The sequence below is a fragment of the Suillus fuscotomentosus genome, assembly GCF_016647785.1.
Source record: "Suillus fuscotomentosus strain FC203 chromosome Unknown F5891scaffold_30, whole genome shotgun sequence".
Classification (NCBI taxonomy): Eukaryota; Fungi; Basidiomycota; class Agaricomycetes; order Boletales; family Suillaceae; genus Suillus; species Suillus fuscotomentosus.
The window spans coordinates 529,745-549,130 of record NW_024539542.1 but is presented as its reverse complement, the minus strand read 5'-3'; the positions used below and the strand labels follow the sequence as shown (position 1 = coordinate 549,130).

At 45.8% G+C, this 19,386-nt stretch overlaps 3 protein-coding genes across 3 annotated transcripts; all 3 read right to left on the bottom strand.

Moving 5' to 3' along the window:
* Nucleotides 1-13,141: 13,141 nt before the first annotated feature.
* On the bottom strand, nucleotides 13,142-13,938 carry F5891DRAFT_1189352 (uncharacterized protein; the record flags this gene model as incomplete). The annotated part of the gene is made up of 3 exons (XM_041367148.1): nucleotides 13,142-13,302; nucleotides 13,356-13,394; nucleotides 13,452-13,938. The coding sequence occupies 3 exons, from the start codon at nucleotides 13,936-13,938 to the stop codon at nucleotides 13,142-13,144; spliced, it is 687 nt and encodes a 228-aa protein (XP_041225456.1).
* Nucleotides 13,939-14,007: 69 nt separating this feature from the next.
* On the bottom strand, nucleotides 14,008-16,561 carry F5891DRAFT_1189351 (uncharacterized protein; the record flags this gene model as incomplete). Its single annotated transcript, XM_041367147.1, has 5 exons — nucleotides 14,008-14,718; nucleotides 14,784-15,067; nucleotides 15,115-16,317; nucleotides 16,367-16,468; nucleotides 16,519-16,561. The coding sequence occupies 5 exons, from the start codon at nucleotides 16,559-16,561 to the stop codon at nucleotides 14,008-14,010; spliced, it is 2,343 nt and encodes a 780-aa protein (XP_041225455.1).
* Nucleotides 16,562-17,335: 774 nt separating this feature from the next.
* F5891DRAFT_953242 (uncharacterized protein) lies at nucleotides 17,336-19,009 on the bottom strand (the record flags this gene model as incomplete). Its single annotated transcript, XM_041375167.1, has 5 exons — nucleotides 17,336-18,148; nucleotides 18,212-18,426; nucleotides 18,482-18,685; nucleotides 18,734-18,841; nucleotides 18,883-19,009. 5 exons carry the CDS (start codon nucleotides 19,007-19,009, stop codon nucleotides 17,336-17,338), a joined length of 1,467 nt encoding a protein of 488 aa, XP_041225454.1.
* Nucleotides 19,010-19,386: the final 377 nt, after the last annotated feature.

Genomic DNA, 19,386 nt, shown 5'->3' with positions numbered 1-19,386 from the left:
GCACTGACCTTTTCCTCCACAGAGTGCTCTCCAACAATCTCCACATCCATCTCAGACTTCTCGGATTCTTCTTCATCCTCAACTGCAATGGAGGAAGCGGCCTCCTTTGCAGACTCAGCAATAGGACACTTAGGCATTGGTTTGCAGTGGGCGTGCCTTAGGCGCATCTGTATTGTTGCGCTTAGCTAATCCACAGCAGTCAGTGGCGTGCACCAACAACATACAAGAGGCGCAACTTACAGAAAGTGCAAGCGCGCTTGGACACATCACAAGGAGGACAGCGGCGACCAGGCGCGCCTCCGCAGTCTATGTCCTTGGCAATGCAAGTGCCACAGCGCCACGCCTTGACCACAGACATGCGCCCGACGCGAGGCTAGTGCAGCCAAACATGTTAATAGAGTGGCACGCCAGCAGGAAACAGAGCACACACCTTCTTACTGGAATCAGTACCAGACGCGTCAGTGGCACGCGCCTCAACTTTGGACGTGCCAGTGGCGCATGCAGCTTGCATGGGAGGCGCCTGTGGAACTGATGCAATCGCCCTCACCTTCCAGTCCTTCACGACCACCTCAATCTCCTTACAACACTTCTGCCCCTGCTTTAACAACTCCACGCTCTTATCATCCATCTCCAGCGCCACCGCCAACACACCCACGCACGTGGAACAGCCGTTCAAGGTGGCCTAGGAATGTCAGACCACAATAGATGAATACATGTAAGCGCACTCACCAGCACAGAATACCACTCGTGCAACCACATCTCTTGATCCTCGAGGAGTTCCGGCTTGAGATCAGGCGCAGGACACCACACATCCTTCCAAGGAGACCAGAATGGAGGCCCAAGCGGCAAGGAGGCGATCGGTATTGGATTCTGCACTAGCGTCGCCCATAGGCGCGTCCTCAGGTGGCCCTTGCGCCACTGGAACAGGCTCAGGAGAAGGAGTGGCGTTCAGCCCAGCAACATTGAAAGTAGGCATGGTGAGAGATTGATAAGAAAGAAGTCAAGAGATCGCGAGAACGCGTCCATCTTCTTATCAACATCTCCCCCGATTACATCATCGATGCTCAGCGATTATCAAAGGACGACCCTACTCTCACAATCACCTGATCCCTGTCTATCACCACTTCTCTAAGTCCAAGATCCCGCGCTATAGCACTGAGTGGGAACACTCAGAATGTAAGTCCCCGGGAGATGTAGAGACTCGCACGTCTCAATGCTGAGTATGCGGCCCTTATCCATACATTCCTATATGATCCAACTCTAATCCAAAGGACCAGTCTCGCGCGCACTCAGGTGCGCCTTACCTGCGCTCGCGCTATGCGCACTTCGCGCGCATTCGTGTGCCTCCTCCTAGGTCTTCGCTGCTACCGTCTGTCCATTCATCCCATGTCCTTACTGATTTGCTGGTGCGTTATTCCTATCTCATTCATTGAACTAATGAAATTTTTCGTCCGATGTCCACGCTACATATAGAAAGTCTATTTAAACTTAGTTATAATTAGAGTTGATATGGTTACTCGGTTCGGGAGCGTGCTCAGAAGCGCGCTGCATAGCGTAATCTCCATTCTTAAATACAGAAGGGATTCCTTTGGTTCTGGGACTTACTTTCCCCTTATCTTTGTGTACTGGAAAAGTGTATAGATCACCTCCTCACTTGAAATCAGATCTTATTTTCCTGTCAACCATCATCTGTGCATCCACTCTTCAAATAGGAACCTTCCCTTAACGTTCTAGGCGCGCCTTCGCTTCGCGCGCGTGCATTCTCGAACCTCCCGCTCACGTGCGCATCTCGTGCGCCTTCATGCGCATTACCTTCTCACACCTGTTAGTGCCCGCCTAGCTCATAAAGTTTCCCTCCATTTTAATTCCAAGGAACTTCTCTCAGTGGTTGTCCTTTGGGTCGAGTCGTTGTCTCGTATCCTGGTCTTGCTGTAGAGCACCCATTTGTTTTAAGTGTTTTCACCTATAGTCAAGATTCCTCATCTACACCGGACACCTCAGACAACTCATCGGACACTTCAGACAATTCTTCTGAACTCTGAACACACTTGAGGTATCTTTTCCTTCTCTCTCCTTCAATCTTAACAAGATATCTCTTGCATTTATATCAAGAGATAATCCTACAAGGGAGTCTCTTTTGGACAAACATCTCACTTGCACATTGAGTCTTAAGGTAACACCTTTTGTATAGCCCACCAGGAATCAACTCTTTACACCAATGTGATTGATGTGACAGTGCGACTTCGGGTTGCTTACCACAGAGACCGATGTGATTGATGCAACAGCACAACATTCAACATTCATGTATGCTATTTAACTAACCACAGATCCTGACACAATTGACATGACAGCACAACATTTAACATTCATGTATGCTATTTCACATTGGCTTACTTACCACAGACACTGTGACTTTGTCTTGCTATTCTCATTTAGCAGTCATGTATGCTATTTCACATTAGCTTATTTACCACAGATACTGATGCGACTGCGCAACATAGGCTTACTTGTCATAAATACTAACACGACCGCATGACATAGGCTTACTTATCATAGATACTGAACGTGACATAGGCTTGCCTGTTCGCGCGACCGCGTGACATAGGCTTACTTGTCATATATACTGAAAGCGACCGCGCGACATAGGCTTACTTATCACAGGTACTGAACGCGACATAGGCTTACATCACATATTACAGTGACCTATTTCCATATAATATGAGGGAACGGACATGCATAATATCCCGTATGATACGGGCCAGCAGACCATGGGCCCATGATAAAAATATCCTCGACTATGATGGATGGGCCGGGAGGCAAATTATTCCCGATGGAGGCGGGTGGGCCCATGCAGGGGATATATAGAGTAGATGAGTGGGCCGATGTACATGAATATTAGGTAGACGGGTGGGCTGAGGTAGTTGGATATTATGCAGATGGGTGTATTAAGGTAGATGTGTATGAGATAGATGGGTAGGTACTTGTTATCACATTCACGGGTGGGCCGAGGGTGGTATAAAATATAGATGGGTGGGCCCATGTGTATCATAATTGTAAACACGATGGAGCTGAGGTAGTTGTACATCAACCAAATCAGAGGAGGTAATAAAATCAAAGTTACCAAGTTCCTGGAGCAGCAGGTGATCTCCTGACATGGCCTTTGATGGTGCACAGGTTGTCTTGCAAAATTTGGAATCCGGGGTGCGAAGCTTGTGTTACCCTATGAGAAGCCAAGTTCCGATTACCAACCTTTGGGTCAACCGTACTCAGAGGAGGTAATAAATCAAAGTTCCCGAGTTCCCGGAGCAGCAGGTGATCTCCTGACATGGCCTTTGATGGTGCACAGGTTGTCTTGCAGAATTTGGAATCCAGGGTGTGAAGCTTGTGTTGCCCTATGAGACGCCAAGTTCCGACCACCCAAATTTGGGTCAACCGTACCGACTTCCAAGTTCCAGGACCCGGGAGTCGACAAATGAATATCTGATAACCAGCACACTTCCAATCAGGTAGTATTTCATTGAGCAATGAATCATCCAAGGGGTCTCTTATCAGACTCAGTAGTCAATATAGGCAAATGATAATGAAAACATGAAAGTTGTTATTATGCTATTTTTTCAAACCCGAGACCCTGAAACCCATTGTTCAACATGTCCATTTTTCACTCACTGCACAAATCACCAAGTTTCGAGTGCCAAAGCGTGAAACTTGAAACCCAGTGTGCAACATGTCCATTTTTCATGTACATTACACAATTCATTGAGTTCCGAGTGCCAAGTGCCGAAACCCGAACCCCGAGACCCGAAAATATGTATGCAACATTTCCATTTTTCACTTGTTGCACAAATCACCGAGTTTTGAGTGCCAAAGCGTGAAACTTGAAACCCAGTGTGCAACATGTTGATTTTTCATTTATATAACACAAATCATAGAGTTCCGAGTGCCGAGGGCCGAACCCCAAACCCCGAGACCCGAAAATATGTACACAACATGTCCATTTTTTACTCACTGCACAAATCACTGAGTTTCAAGTGCCAAAGTGTGAAACTGGAAAGCCAGTGTGCAACATGTTGATTTTTCATTTACATTACACAAATCATCGAGTTCCGAGTGCCAAGGGCCGAGACCCGAAGCCCAAGACCCGAAAATATGTATGCAACATTTCCATTTTTCACTTGTTGCACAAATCACCGAGTTTCAAGTGCTGAAACCTGAAACTCAAAACCGGGTGTGCAACATGTCCATTGTTCAATTATATTACACAAGTCATTGAGTTCCAAGTTCCAAGGGCCGAAACCCGAACCCCGAGACCCGAAAATATGTGCACAACATGTCCATTTTTCACTCACTGTACAAATCACTGAGTTTTGAGTGCTGAAACCCGAAACTTGAAACCTGGCATGCAACATGTTGATTTTTCATTTACATTACTTAAATCATCGAGTTCCGAGTGCTGAGGGCCGAGACCCAAAGCCCGAAACCCAAAATCATGTACACAACATGTCCATTTTTCACTCATTTCACAAATCACCAAGTGTCGAGTGTCAAACCCTGAAACCCGGTACTTCAAATGGACACAAATTGTATTTGTATGTATTATCCATTGGTGTAGGGCTCAAATAACCTGGGAATTGTATTTGTCAGTACTCAGTACTTGGGACTTGGGACTTGGTACTTGGCACTCAGTGATCGGTGGTCAGTGGTTGGTACTTGGGACTCGGTACTCAGGACTTGGGACTCGAGACTCGAGACTCGGGACTTGAGACTTGAGACTTGGGACTTGGGACTCGGGACTCGGGACTCGGGACTCGGGACTCGGGACTCGGGACTCGGGACTCGGGACTCGGGACTCGGGACTCAGGACTCAGGACTCGGTACTTGGTACTCGGTCCTCGGCACTCGGTGATTGGTGGTCAGTGGTTGGTACTCAAGACTCGGTAGTTTCTCCCTGATACCCACCAAAAAACCCACACCCACAAGGTGGGTGTGGGTATATCATGGGGTATGGGTGGGGGTAGTGCTACTCATACCCCGGGGTTCACCCACACTATTCCCTATCGGTACTCGGTACTCGGCACTCGGTGATTGGTGGTCAGTGGTTGGTACTCGAGACTTGGTAGTCAATATAGGCAAATGATAATGAAAAATGACAGTTGTAGTCCATGTCAAGGTGAGTGATTTGGTAGTCTTTCCTTGTCATTCAGCAAAACATCAGCAATAATGAAAAAATGAAAGTTGTTATTATGCTTAACTTCCTTACCAAAGGTTGTAGTCCAAGTCCAGGTGAGTGTAGTGGTAGTCTTTTCTTGTCAATTGGTTATCTTGTTACTCATTATGCAGTACTTGGTACATGGTAATTGGTACTCAGTATTTTGTTTTGATACTCGGTATCTGGGAATCAGTAGTCAGCTTAATCAAGGTTGTAGTCCGAGTCTAGGTGAGTTTATTTGTAGTCTTTTCTCGTCCATTGGTTACCATGTGACCAAGATATAAGCTAAAGAAATCCAAAACATCAATAATGACAAATGAAATACATGTGTGCAGTAAGTGAGTCTAAAGATAAAGAATGAATATTAATAGCAAGACTTGCACATTACATATGTCGAGATATCCAACATGACAAGCCTGTGATGTGATCAGAGACCTGGAATAACACCCATATACATCCATTATAATAGCTTAAAAGCTTAGAAATATTCATGAAGGATTGATGTAATGATAGGCAAAATGATGTGTGGAGAGTGACAGTAGACATCTTTTATACAAAGTCACATTTATATATGATTCAGGCCAAAAATATCATTACAAATATGTAGGATAGATTGTAAACTACCCAAGGAACCCATACTGCCTACTGCCCTGAGGGTAGGGGGTGGGTAGAAGGGATATAGTGAAAATATGAGTTGACCCAGCATTAAAGTCCTACCACTGCTCAACTAACCATTTTCGATGCTTTGGGTCTTTGAAGTTTCCCACACTCAATTTCTTACCCATTTCACTTCCTCAGTACTTAATTCTTGGTTGATTTGTCTGTAAATTTATATCTATGATACTTAAGATATTTGAAATGTACCCCAGGTTTCTGATTATGAAGATTCAATGTTTTGAAGGCATGGGCCCCTTATCAGGCAAAATGGCAAGTATGCACACTAGCTCACAAACTCCAGCCTATTGTGAGCTGATCTTGGTCATAAGAAGCAAGAATATAAGCTATGCTCATTATATATTAAAAGGTTGGATCATGGATGCAAGGGCAAGATACTGAAAATTGTGAAAAAATGTCACAAGTGCAATTGTCTATGCTTTGTTCCTGGAGAAGGATCCTGTGTGTCCTGGGCTGGTTATATGATATATCTACTCTGAATATGCTCAGGAATAGACTCCCTACAGTCCTTGAGGTCCAGCTTTACAGGGAAAAACCCCCAGTGGGTGAACCACCAGAAGAGGGGGAGGTACACTATACAATAAAGGATTACCCTATGGTCCTGAGCTCCTGATACATTGTTTCTATTGTTGAATAGATGATTGAGATATAATTCCAAAGTCTGTTCACCTAGAAATGAACACATAGGAACATATTTTGTATTTTTATGTATATATGCAATATCCATTTAAGCACCAAGTCTCAACTACCGATTACCAAGTCCCGACACTTGATAGTTGATAGTCAGTATTTGAGCTCCGAGTGCCAATATTGCCTACCAATATCTCAGTCAAATGATAACCAAACCAAGACCCAAGTTCCAAACCTGACTACCGAATACCAAGTATCAGTACTCAGGACTCGGGACTATTGGCTGGAGTACCCAACTATTGATTCCCAGGTACCGAGAATTAGAACCAAGTACCAAGTACCTGACTACTGATTCTCGGGTACCAAGTATCAGAACCAAGTACCAAGTACCCGACTACTGATTTGAAGTACTGGGTTTCGGGTTTCGGCACTCGACACTTGGTGATTTGTGCAATGAGTAGATGGGCATGTGGCATACATGTTTTTGGGCTTCGGGTTTTAGGATTCTGCCCTTGGCACTCAATGATCTGTGTAATGTAAATGAACAATGAACATGTTGCACACCGGGTTTCGAGTTTCAGGTTTCGGCACTTGAAACTCGGTGATTTGTGCAACAAGTGAAAAATGGAAATGTTGCATACATATTTTCAGGTCTTGGGGTTCGGGTTTCGGCCCTCGGCACTCGGAACTCAATGAATTGTGTAATGTACATGAAAAATGGACATGTTGCACACTGGGTTTCAAGTTTCACGCTTTGGCACTCGAAACTCGGTGATTTGTGCAGTGAGTGAAAAATGGACATGTTGTGTACATATTTTCGGGTCTCAGGCTTTGGGTCTCAGGCTTTGGGTCTCAGCCCTCGGCACTCGGAACTCGATGATTTGTGTGATATAAATGAAAAATCAACATGTTGCACACTGGGTTTCAAGTTTCACGCTTTGGCAGAACTCGACGTTGTTGATTTAGATATCACCCGAAACCTGAACACCTGAATGTCAAATTTTCAGTGCCGAACCCCCAACCCTGACTGCCGGGTGCCGGGTGCTGAGTCCCGAAGTCCTGGAACTCAGGATTTGACATTTGAGATGAACTGAAATTTTTCAGACATGTTTGAATTAATCTACGTATATCTATAAACATTTCACTAACCCCTGAACCCTGAAAGATATTTTTGTTGTCTTACATACCAAATTCCGAGTTCCGAGTTCCGGGACCCCCAGACCCCCGAAACCCGGCAGTCCACAATTTCGGAGTTCGGGGGTTGGTAAAATGTGTATGGATATATGAAGGGTTGGTTTAAACATTTTAAAAGATGTCTCATATCAAATGTCAAGTCCCAAGTTTCGATTTCTGGGTTTCAAGAGTGCTGAGTCCTGAAGCCCGGAGTCCCGAAACCCGGAGTCCTGAAACCCGGAAATCAAAACTCGGGACTTGACATTTGATATGAGACATCTTTCAGAAATGTTTCAATCAACCTTTCATATATCCATACACATTTTACCAACCCCTGAACCCCGAAATTGTGGACTGCCAGGTCTCGGGGTTCGGGGGTCCCGGAACTCGGAACTCAGGAAATTCGGGGAGATCAATAAAATTTGATTTACCCATGTTTAAAGTATATTTTTGTTCTACATACCGAGTTCCGAGTTCCGGACCCCCGAACCCCGAGACCCGGCAGTCTCGGGTTTCGGGGTTCGGTGGTCCCGGCACTCGGAACTTGGGGAGATTTGGGGAGATCAATAAAATTTGATTTACAATTGAGTTGATTGGCAAACACATTGACTTACCCATGTTTGAAATATATTTTTGTTTACACATACTGAGTTCCGAGTTCCGGGTTCCGGACCTCCGAACCCTGAAACCCGAGACCCGGCAGTCCACAATTCAGGGGTTTGGGGGTTGGTAAAATGTGTATGAATATATGAAAGGTTGAATGAAACATTTTTGAAAGATGTCTCATATCAAATGTCAAATCCCGAGTTTCAACTTCCGGATTTCGGGAGTGCCGAGTCCCGAAACCTGGAGTCTTGAAACCCGAAATTCGAAACTCGGGACTTAACATTTGATATGAGACATCTTTCAAAAATATTTCATTCAACCTTTCATATATTCATACACATTTTACCAACCCCTGAACCCCAGAATTGTGGACTGCTGGGTCTCGGGTTTTGGGGTTGGGGGGTCCAGAACTCAGAACTCGGTATGTGTAAACAAAAATATATTTCAAACATGGGTAAGTCAATGTGTTTGTGAATCAACTCAATTGTACATCAAATTTTATTGATCTCCCCAAATTTTCCCAAGTTCCGAGTTCCAGACACCCGATAACCGAGATGTACCAACCCCCGAACCCCGAAACCTGAAACCCGGCAGTCTCGGGTATCGGGTGTCCGGAACTCAGAACTCGGGGAAAATTTGGGGAGATCAATACAATTTAATTTACAATCGAGTTAATTGACAACACATTGACTTAATCATGTTTGCAATATATTTTTGTTTAGACATACCGAGTTCCGAGTTCCGGACACCCGAACTCCGAAACACGAGACTGCCGGGTCTCGGGTTTCGGGTGTCCGGAACTCGGAACTTGGGAAAATTTGGGGAGATCAATACAATTTGATTCACAATCAAGTTGATTGACAAACACATTGACTTAACTATGTTTGCAATATATTTTTGTTTAGACATACCGAGTTCCGGACACCTGATACCCGAGACCCAGCAGTCTTGGGTTTCGGGGTTCGGGTGTCCGGAACTCGGAACTCGGTATGTCTAAACAAAAATATATTGCAAACATGGGTAAGTCAATGTGTTGTCAATCAACTCGATTGTAAATTAAATTGTATTGATCTCCCCAAATTCTCCCAAGTTCCGAGTTCCGGACACCCGATACCCGAGACCCGGCAGTCTCGGGTTTTGGGGTTTGGGGTTTGGGGGTTGGTACATCTCGGTTTGGGGTTTGGCACTGAAAATTTGACATATATATTTTTGTGAGTGTTGTGCTTCTGGTGTCCATGCTTAGAAATAGGATTTGTTGCACACCAGGGTTCAGGTGTGGGGTTTTTCCACTTCAGTCCTGGATTATTGGTCAATGCCACACATGATCGATTCATGTTTTTGTGCTTAGGGGTTTAGATTTGGTGGTTGATGGTAGGTATATGCACTGATAGTGTACATGTATCCTATGTGTTTGATTCGCTGGTGGCTACATCAGCTGTATGTCTTGATGGAACATATCTAGGCTCACCCATATATGTAATACACCCCCGTCGGCCCGCCCGTCTATGTATTATCCCCCACGTCAGCCAACCCATCTATGTAATACATCCTATGTTGGCCCACCCGTCTATATAATACATCCTACATTGGCCCACCCGTCTATATAATTATACCCCACCTCGGCCCACCTGTCTATGTAATAAATATTTTATCGCACCCTCGGCCCACCCGTCTATCTGATATCCCTTTCGTCGGCCCACCCGTATATGTAATACATTCCATGTCGGCCCACCTGTATATGTAATACACCCTACGTCAGCCCACCCGTCTATGTAATATTTCCCTACCTCGGCCCACCCATATATGTAATACACCCACGTCGGCCCGCCCGTCTATATAACAATATTTGCCTTACATCTCTCTTCAGCCCAGCTGTCTATAATATCCTACTCTACATATTACCCAGATGGGCCCACCCATCTCCATGAATGATCATATTCCCCCAGCCCATCCGTCAAAATTAAGGATATATATATCATTGGCATACATGGGCCCACCCGTCTCCATCGGAAATAATATGTGTCCCGGCCCATCTGTCATCATCGAGAATATACACAACATGGGCCCATGATCAGCTGGCCCGTCTCATACGGGATATTATGGAGGTCGGGTGGCCCGTATAATACGGAATTTGTCACTGAAGGGGCTCCTTACATGTCATAGATACTGAACGCGACATAGGCTTACTTGTCATAGATACTGAACGCGACCACGCGACATAGGCTTACTTGTCATAGATACTGACGCGACTGCACGACTGATGTAAACGCGACGACGTACAAACAAATATGCACAAATGCTGGACTTGGATATTTTAAAATTTTGTTGCACACTCACGGCATCAATGATCACACTATTCAGGTGTCGAGTTTCTCAATAGGCATAGTTTTATGACCCTTAGGTAGTACTCTATAACTTAGCAATAATTACATGTATGTTATGAATGATATTGATATCTAGCTCTAATTTGTAATAGTTTATCTGACTTAGAAGAGTTAGATGTATTGTAGAAAAAAACTCGTCTAACATTATCATCTTTAGCTACTTTCTTCATAAATAGCTGTGATTGTGCTAATGTTACGAATTTTTGTGAATTCTCCCTAATTTGCCTTGGGAGGGTTTTCCTGATGTAAGAGAAAGGCATTGGTTGGGGCAGAACAAGAAGCTCATGCGTATTACGGTTATTTTATATTCAGTCATTGTAAATAATATATCCAGAGAGAAAAGCCACGCCGCTTTTAATGGACACACAAGCGTTACTAATAGATAAAGAGGAAGAACTGGTTGCAATGCGAGAAGCAGCATATAAGGACACGTTACTTGCAGCAGAGAGGATCACATATGTGGAATAGAGGATGGAAGATTTGCTTGTAGTGCTAAGAGAATCACGCAGGGATTAGGTTTATCCTAGAGCAAGTGAGGTGGGATAAGAAAAAAAAATTATCATCTTCGTTGCTAGCTTGATGAGTCCTGATTTTTCATACCCGAGAAATCAACGACGGCCGTCAAAAACATGGGCTAGTAACTCCAAAACGTTGAATGAAAGTTAAACAACCAAATTTACCTGTATGTCAAACAAACGGAGACGTACCACGTCTTTCAGGACCCTACGACTAGTAGTTTCAGGACGTACGTTCATGACCTACACTACATGATTTCTTAGACGGGGTTCATCTTATTTCACTTGTTGGTAGTGTTATATTTCAGTCGCAAGCTCAGCACTTTTGGCTGTCAGAACTATCTTGGACCACCGCAGCAGGTGAGCATGTGCACTTTTTGATTTCCTGCTGTCAATCAGATGCCACGGGAAAGAAATGAACAGATGGGCTTCTGTAGGATTCTACAGCTGACTTTCTTTGAACCAATTATACTGCTTATCATCGAAGTGCCTCTCACTGATAAGCCTTACCTCATGCCTCGTACATCAGCATGGACGAGTCGAGGATGGTATATATATGCCGCCTTTGTGAGCAATGGTAACCTCAAGTCCCAGCCTGCCTAGTGGTTCAAGTATGGCGACTGAAGCTCCTCAAGACCAGGATCAAATAGCCTATGTACCACTAGTTTCAGGACGTACTTTCAGGACCTACCATTAGTTTCAAGACTACTATGTCTTTCAAGACTACCATCAGTTTCAGGACGTACTTTCAGGACCTGCCATTAGTTTCAAGACTACTATGTCTTTCAGGACTACCATCAGTTTCAGGACGTACTTTCAGGACCTGCCATTAGTTTCAAGACTACTATGTCTTTCAGGACTACCACTAGTTTCAGGACATACTTTATATGGTTCTAAATATACAATCCGTTTCCTTGTAGTCATATTGTTACAGTGTGTGTAAGTAAAAGCAAGCATGTCGCATTGCTTGAAGATAAATGCTAGAGATATTCGGTAGAGATGTAAGATATATTCGAGATAAAATGTTGACAACTTGAAAACTAGTTAATCTAAGGCTGCGAACGATCTGGGATCCAACTTATCGATATCATAGCATAAAAGTTCCGCCTGGGACTCTGTGATAGCCTTCATGTTGTCTTTTGACGAAGTTAAAGGATACTGTGAAAGTCTTGAAGGCCATTGGCTACGAGTTGCGAACGCGTGCCAGTCCCCTTGTTGTATCGCAGTGAGATGTCCTGAGAACCAACTCTCCAAGCTGGCGGTCCATTCTCCTTCCCATCCCATATACTCTGCAAAGAGGTCCATGGGTGGCCATTAAGGTATAGCCGTCGTCAGTCAGGCCCAACAGAAGATTGATGTGAGCGTCCGTTACCGTGTTGTTGACGTCGGTACCAATGTGCTCAACATTCGAGTGTATGGAAGCGTCTGTGGAAGGGCCAGACAAGGCTGTCGAAATCAAATTATCTGGACCGAATTGTATCGCAAGTTGCCACGAAAGACCACCCATGCAGCAGAAACGGCGAGCAAACAGAAGTCGAAGCATATCTCGAACGTTGTTGTCATAATGTTCGAATACCCCCCTACGTCTTTTGAGAATAAGAGGCCTCTGGTCCAGATAATTTGGCCGTGGACCAGAAGCAGCGCCTAGCGGGCCTATGAGGTGTTGCTGATTTGCGAAGACCCGCTAGTCGAGGCCGCGAGTGAGACAGCGAATTGCGAAAAAACCACAGCAGTACGTCCGGATATTGCGCTCTCCAAAGACGTAGTCTGACTTCAGTTCTCTTCGACACGACTAACCTTCCACGAGACATGACGTGTAAGAGATGATAGGGGGGATAACAAGCAATGTGAAGAAGTTGGTTTTGGGGATATTTTTCAACCGATAGGCAAAGTGGGTTAGGCCCGTCATGATGCTGTTGGAGGTTAGTTCGTTCGAGGACGAGACGGGTTACTCAGTTATGGACAGGATGAGGGCCTGTTCTATCAAAACCTGCGACCGTTGTCACAGTGGAAGAAGGCACGAACTGGAGACAACCCATTGGGAGCGACGAAGTCCTGGGAATAGATGGCGCTGCACTAGTGAGGTTTATTGACGGATAGTTTGAATCAAGGTCTATATATCAAAGTATGAGATCAGTGTAGGCAATAACGACACGAAGCACTTACGGCGCCATTTTGATGGTGGGGCATGATGGGGAGAGGGTGCTGTAATGGCAAAAATTAATCATGAGAAAGTGCTTGTTTATAGGAGTAAAAACATACAACGATGGCCGGTACGATGGACTGTGTTGTGATAGTGGTTAGGATATTGTGAATTGTCTCGTGCTCTAGTGGGAGAGGGCGATCGACCGCGGCGAGTAAAGCGTTCTGGAGAACGTGGTCGATAATGATGAGCAGAGTAGTCACGGTCTCGTTGAGACGACGGATACTCTCTGTGCACGGGCTCTTGATGACGTTGTTTGCGATAGGGGTAGTAGGACATTTGATTCCGAGGAGGGGATACTGAACGACGTCGTTTTTTCCCATCGGAAACACTGAGAACAGATTGTGTCTGTATGCGACGAGGAGATGGACTTCTGCGATTGATGGTGTCCCCTTCAAGGGTGACTTCGCCTGGTTCGATATCGACGTCCAGACTATCGCCTGCGACAATAACCTGACCACGGCCATCCAAGGCCGTCTTTTGTCCCTCTGAGTGTTGCTGTTCGAGATCCCGCAACCACTCGATCTCCTTCTGCAAATCTTTCATCTGGTCATCCTTCTGCCGCTCGATCTCCAGCCGCCGCTCGATCTCTTTCTGCAACTCGATCTCCTTATTTCACAGGGCCTCCTTCTGCAGTTCGATCTCCTTCTGCCACTGGGTCTCCTGTTGCTGGGCCTCCTTCTGCCGCTGAGCCTCTAGCTGCTGGGCCTCCTTCTGCCGCTGGGTCTCCTGTTGCTGAGCCTCCTTCTGCTGCTGAGCCTCCTGTTGCCGCTGAGCCTCTAGCTGCTCGATCTCCTTCTGCCGTTGGGCCTCCTGCTGCTGGGCTTCCTTCTGCCACTGGGTCTCCTGTTGCTGAGCCTCCTTCTGCCACTGAGCCTCCTGTTGCCACTGAGCCTCCTGTTGCCGCTGAGCCTCTAGCTGCTCAATCTCCTTCTGCCGTTGGGCCTCCTGCTGCTGGGCCTCCTTCTGCCACTGGGTCTCCTGTTGCTGAGCCTCCTTCTGCCACTGAGCCTCCTGTTGCCGCTGAGCCTCTAGCTGCTCGATCTCCTTCTGCCGTTGGGCCTCCTGCTGCTGGGCCTCCTTCTGCCGCTGGGTCTCCTGTTGCTGAGCCTCCTTCTGCCGCTGAGCCTCCTGTTGCCGCTGAGCCTCTAGCTGCTCGATCTCCTTCTGCCGTTGGGCCTCCTGCTGCGACTCCTGCTGCTGTTCAGTTTCCTTTTGTTTCCTAACCCGCGCAGTTTCTGCTGCTCGTGCGTTTGCCTTCTCCTTGTATCGTTTTATCATATCAGCCCTCTTTGAACGTTGCTGTTCCTCCGTTAAGGGTTGAGCCTGGTGACGACGCATCCGGTGATGTCAAAGAAGAGGGACCGACTATCAGGATTAGACGTAGACACATTGATAGGGTTGGGTTGTGCTACCATGTCAATCTGGTCTCGAGCTATCTTCTGGAACCAGTCTGCTCGTATATTTGCAGGACGAGGTATACCGAGGGGATCACCAAATATGTTGTGAACAATGGTGTTCAACGTAAACATGCCGCAGGAGGATGAGTCCTTTTGAGTCGCGTGATTCAACGTATTTCCTTGATTTGCGAACGGGCCATTAAACTGCAGGGAAAGCCATCGCTGTAGTTTAGCAATGAAGTTTCCGGTTGCGTTTCGCAGATTTAGGGAGTCGCCTGTCTTCAAATAAGTTTTCGTTTAGAGAGACAACACAATTACATACCGTAACACAATGTTTTCTGTCCAAAGTCAATGCGAAACGCAACATAGTGGTTCGCTTCCGGGATGCACGCCGGGAAAAAGAGAACCTTGCCTTTAGAGAGTGTTTCTTCTAAGCTCTTGAAGGTGTTAGGTAAAGATTTGAAGTCCGGTTTTGCGTTATAGATGGCTTCGACAAGCTCGGTGTCCATGATGACAATATCAGTATGTGCTGGACCCAGTTGATCGACGGTTTTCTTTATCATCAGGTCCACGAGCGTGTTGGATAACCAAGCGTCGTCCGACAACAAGCTAGCGAGATGGAGTGTTCTTCTATTTCCGCCTAGAGCCGAGTTGGCAAGGTTCTTGTAGTACGGTAGACGAAACAGCAGTCGACAGGTGAGGTCAAAACACATAGTGGGTGAAGGCTGGGTGAATAAACCGTACCTTCTGTTCATATCTATTAACCATCTATGCGCATCCGCCCACGTCGTTTTGGCCTCGCGTACTGTGTGCATTTTCTCCCAAAGAGTCAACATCCAAAGAGGTAACGGGTAGTCTTTGCATCGAGGATGGAGGATCGAGTGCATTCCACTCCGAATTGTGGAGTCGAGTGACTCTCGAAGGCTACCGACCCAAATCTTTGGTGGTATTTTGATTGTGAGGTCGAGGTCCTCTTTCGGACGCGCTCTGGAAAAGCAAGATGCCCCACTCTCGGTAAAGCAATCGACTTCGACGTCGGGTACTTTGAACTTTAAGATTTCTTCTACAGTGATATCGTTAGAGGGGGGCAACAGCAATTTGTAGACTATATCTGGAATATGCATGACCTGCGATAAGACATCGACGTCATCTGGGTCTAATTGGTCGTGTCTGTCGACCCAGCTTCCAACCGGTACGTTGACAGTAACGCGCGGTGGAATCGAAACAGTCGTGGGGGAAGGTATATATTCATTATCGTCCATGTTGAACAGGTCTTCTTCGTCGGTACCATCGTAGTCCGAATAGTCGTGGTAAAGTTCGATATCGCCCGATTTCGGGTGAAACGACTGGAACGAGCGATCAGCGTCCTTGAGGAGACGTATTTTCTTGCTGTCGCGTGTGATTTCTGTGCGCGTTTCGAATTTGCCATTGGTGACGAATACGCGCTTGCGAGAATTTTGGCCTTTGAATGCAGGTTCTTCACCGTCTGGCCAGAATTGACCTGGCTTACTGCAATAGCCGACGACTAATGTGATAGAATCAGGCAACAACTAGCGAGAATTCAGAGGACATACTTGTAGGACCCCGTTTGCTTGAACTAGGTATTTGATCAATCTCTGGCCAAGGCTGTTCTGCCCAAGCTGTAGCCGCGAGGGATGTAGATCCCTTGTCGTTGTCTAAGGGTCAGAGATCAGCTATTGAAACCGTGTATAGCGATTTAACTCACTGGTAGTAGACGTCTCCACTGGACGTGGTCTGCTTGCAGACATTACAGCAAGTCGTTTACGAGGTCTAGAGATAGTATCCTCAGGTAAATTGGACGGTTTTGCGGAAGACCTTTGGCAAGGCATGTGGCTATCGGAGAGGATAAAAAGGACGCAGTCGTCAAATGTTTCCAGGGATGAATGAACTACGGAGCAACGACTCGCTGGAATTTCCAAGGAGAAGTTTATGATGGTGTTGATGATGCAAGAGGAAGAAGAGGTGAACTTAAGTCACGACTAATTAAAACACGTGACTCTGATTAATAAGGTATTGTTATTGATCTACAGTTACGTAAATGTGGGTATTACTCGACATCATGACCTTGTAACTTTCCTTCTTGATTCCTCAGTAGTGGGGCTTCCATACTTCATAGATTGTATAATACTGCGGACCTACGTGAAGACACCAGTAAATTCGCAGTCATTGGTGTTTATTCTTAATAAACAACCATCACAACGACATTTGTTAGTGCTAAGTGTTACTTCCATGAGCAAACGTAGATACAGACAACCATATAATCCTCGTGGAACCACAATCTGGTGAAATACGCAAGTCCTATATCGTTGCCCATGCAATGAATAAAAGCCACCCAAATGCAAGAGATTAGACTCCTGATATCTCAATACTGATTCCCTTGTGACGAAAAAATCAGTCGAATGTATTGTCCAGTGTGAGGTCAGCATTTTTTGCATGTAGGTTAATGGCGAAATGTAAGTCAAAGTGGCTACAGAAAAACGATCAGTCGATTGTCGCTGTAAGAGACATGTGAGTCAAAGTGGTTACAGGAGTGATTCGTCAACTACAACGATATCTATGGCTTCTTCGACAGCCTGTAGTGTTACACACGCCCAACGACTATCTAGCTTTTTTAAATGCATTGCGATGTCCTCCGTACTAACTCTTGTACTCTTGCCTCCAATACCTCTTGCAGACATTATTTCCCGCACAGGTTGTTCAAGAAGGGCCGCTGTAACTGGAACGTAGGCCTCGTCCTCTTCGTAAGGTGGCACGTCTGATAGGTAAGCGTCCTCTTGAGGAATGATGGACTTGGATGAAACACTGTCGGGAGACGAAAATACCACGCTTGAGAACGGAGTATCACGTTGAGCTGAGTTAGCGCTAGTTAGGGTAGCATTAAACAATGGTTTGGATGCAGACCCACAAGGGGGCAAAGGTCTAACATAGAGTACGATACTGCCTTCTTCGTACAATTTGAGGATTGCCCACATAAAGAGGTGCTTCATCTTGATACACTGTGGGGTATGGCGAGAACGAAATTCGAAGGACTTTCGGTGGGTCTGGTCAGTTTTCTCTTTCTCCGCATCTGGTCGAGCGCGTCGCCTCAATTCAGCATTCACCACTCGATTGGCAAGAAGTGCTAGTTCTGGGATCCGGCGTAGATGTGACAGAGTGAAGCCTCGAGAGGTAAACACTTGAGGTGTCTCGTCAAGCGTCTGAATCTCTTCGCTCAGGTCGCAGCACGGCACATCACCGAGCGAATGTTGTATGTAGTGCTCGAGATATGACTGAAATGTCACATCAGTCAAGTCTGCCATATGCAGTCGAGAAGGATGGAGAAATTTGGGCAGGTCCTACAAAAATGAGATGGCTGGAGTAGTAGTATATGGTAAAGTACTCGCATGGTATCCATCTACAACTAAACTGGATGGGACGGAAGTGGTGCTGTGTGTCAGAGGCGAAGATGGCACATGGACAGGCAATGGATGCTTCAGGGAATCATGCGTCATGAGCTTATCCGAATCCATCTTGGTTGGTATTTGGAAGGGCCTTGGTATTGCATATTTTGACTTGTGAAGCTCGACGACGGTTTTAACGTGTATCCATTGATCATTGGTCGAGTCACAGGGCTCTGAATTGCATGTGTTTAACGTTAGGCGCTACTAGGTGACAATTGTAATACTTACTGATGGATGCGGCTTTGATCTGTCGTGTATCGCGGAATGGTGCAACTTTTCCAATCACCTGTACCAGGTAGCCTATGGCAGTAATAGGCGTGAATGAGGGAGGTCTGCTGAGTGACGTTGCCGTCCCCTTGTTTGTCCCACCTAGGTTGCCATTTGATAGGGGGTGACATAGAATACATTCAATAACGGCCATGGAATCGTCGACTGTGCATACAGCCTCAGTGGTAGCTTGAAAAGAAAACTTTTACTGACCAGTGTATACGGTCCACTTATCGCTTTCTTGAATTCCGACCACAACGCCAATTATCAGGACCGTTCTACAGGGTATGTATTTCAACCAATAGAAGCCGGTATTAGGTCCTGCGGTTGATCAGCAACTGGCGTCTCAGTGAGTGTTTGACGAAACTGACCTTCGCTATCATTCTCCTTCATTGAGAAGACGTCCCTTACAAGACACGGAGCTGTTGCCTGAGCTGTATTGGTCCACATATAGATCTCACGTTCGGTCAGAGAGGGACCAAGGGACATTGGCTGGTTGAAATCTGAGTCGGGTTTCGCAATAGTGATGGGAAACAACTCGGTGCTCGGACGCTGTGTTTTGGACTGATCTGCAGAATTTTTAGCATGAAAGAACGAGTCTTGACGTATGTATTACTTTTTGCAATTTTATTGGGGTTCACAGTATGGGAATTGCTTGCGGCTTGCTGAAACCGGCTAGCATGCAATTCTTCTGTAATCTGAGCAAAAGTTTGAATGTTCCAGAAATACAACGCATGAATCATACCTTTAAATTCTGTTTTCTCTGTAATATTATATATGAAGGTTGTCCTGCAAGTTGATTGGAATTGTAAAACGTCGACGTTCAATGTTGAGGAAGGAATATGCAGAGGAGTAAGACTCCGGGG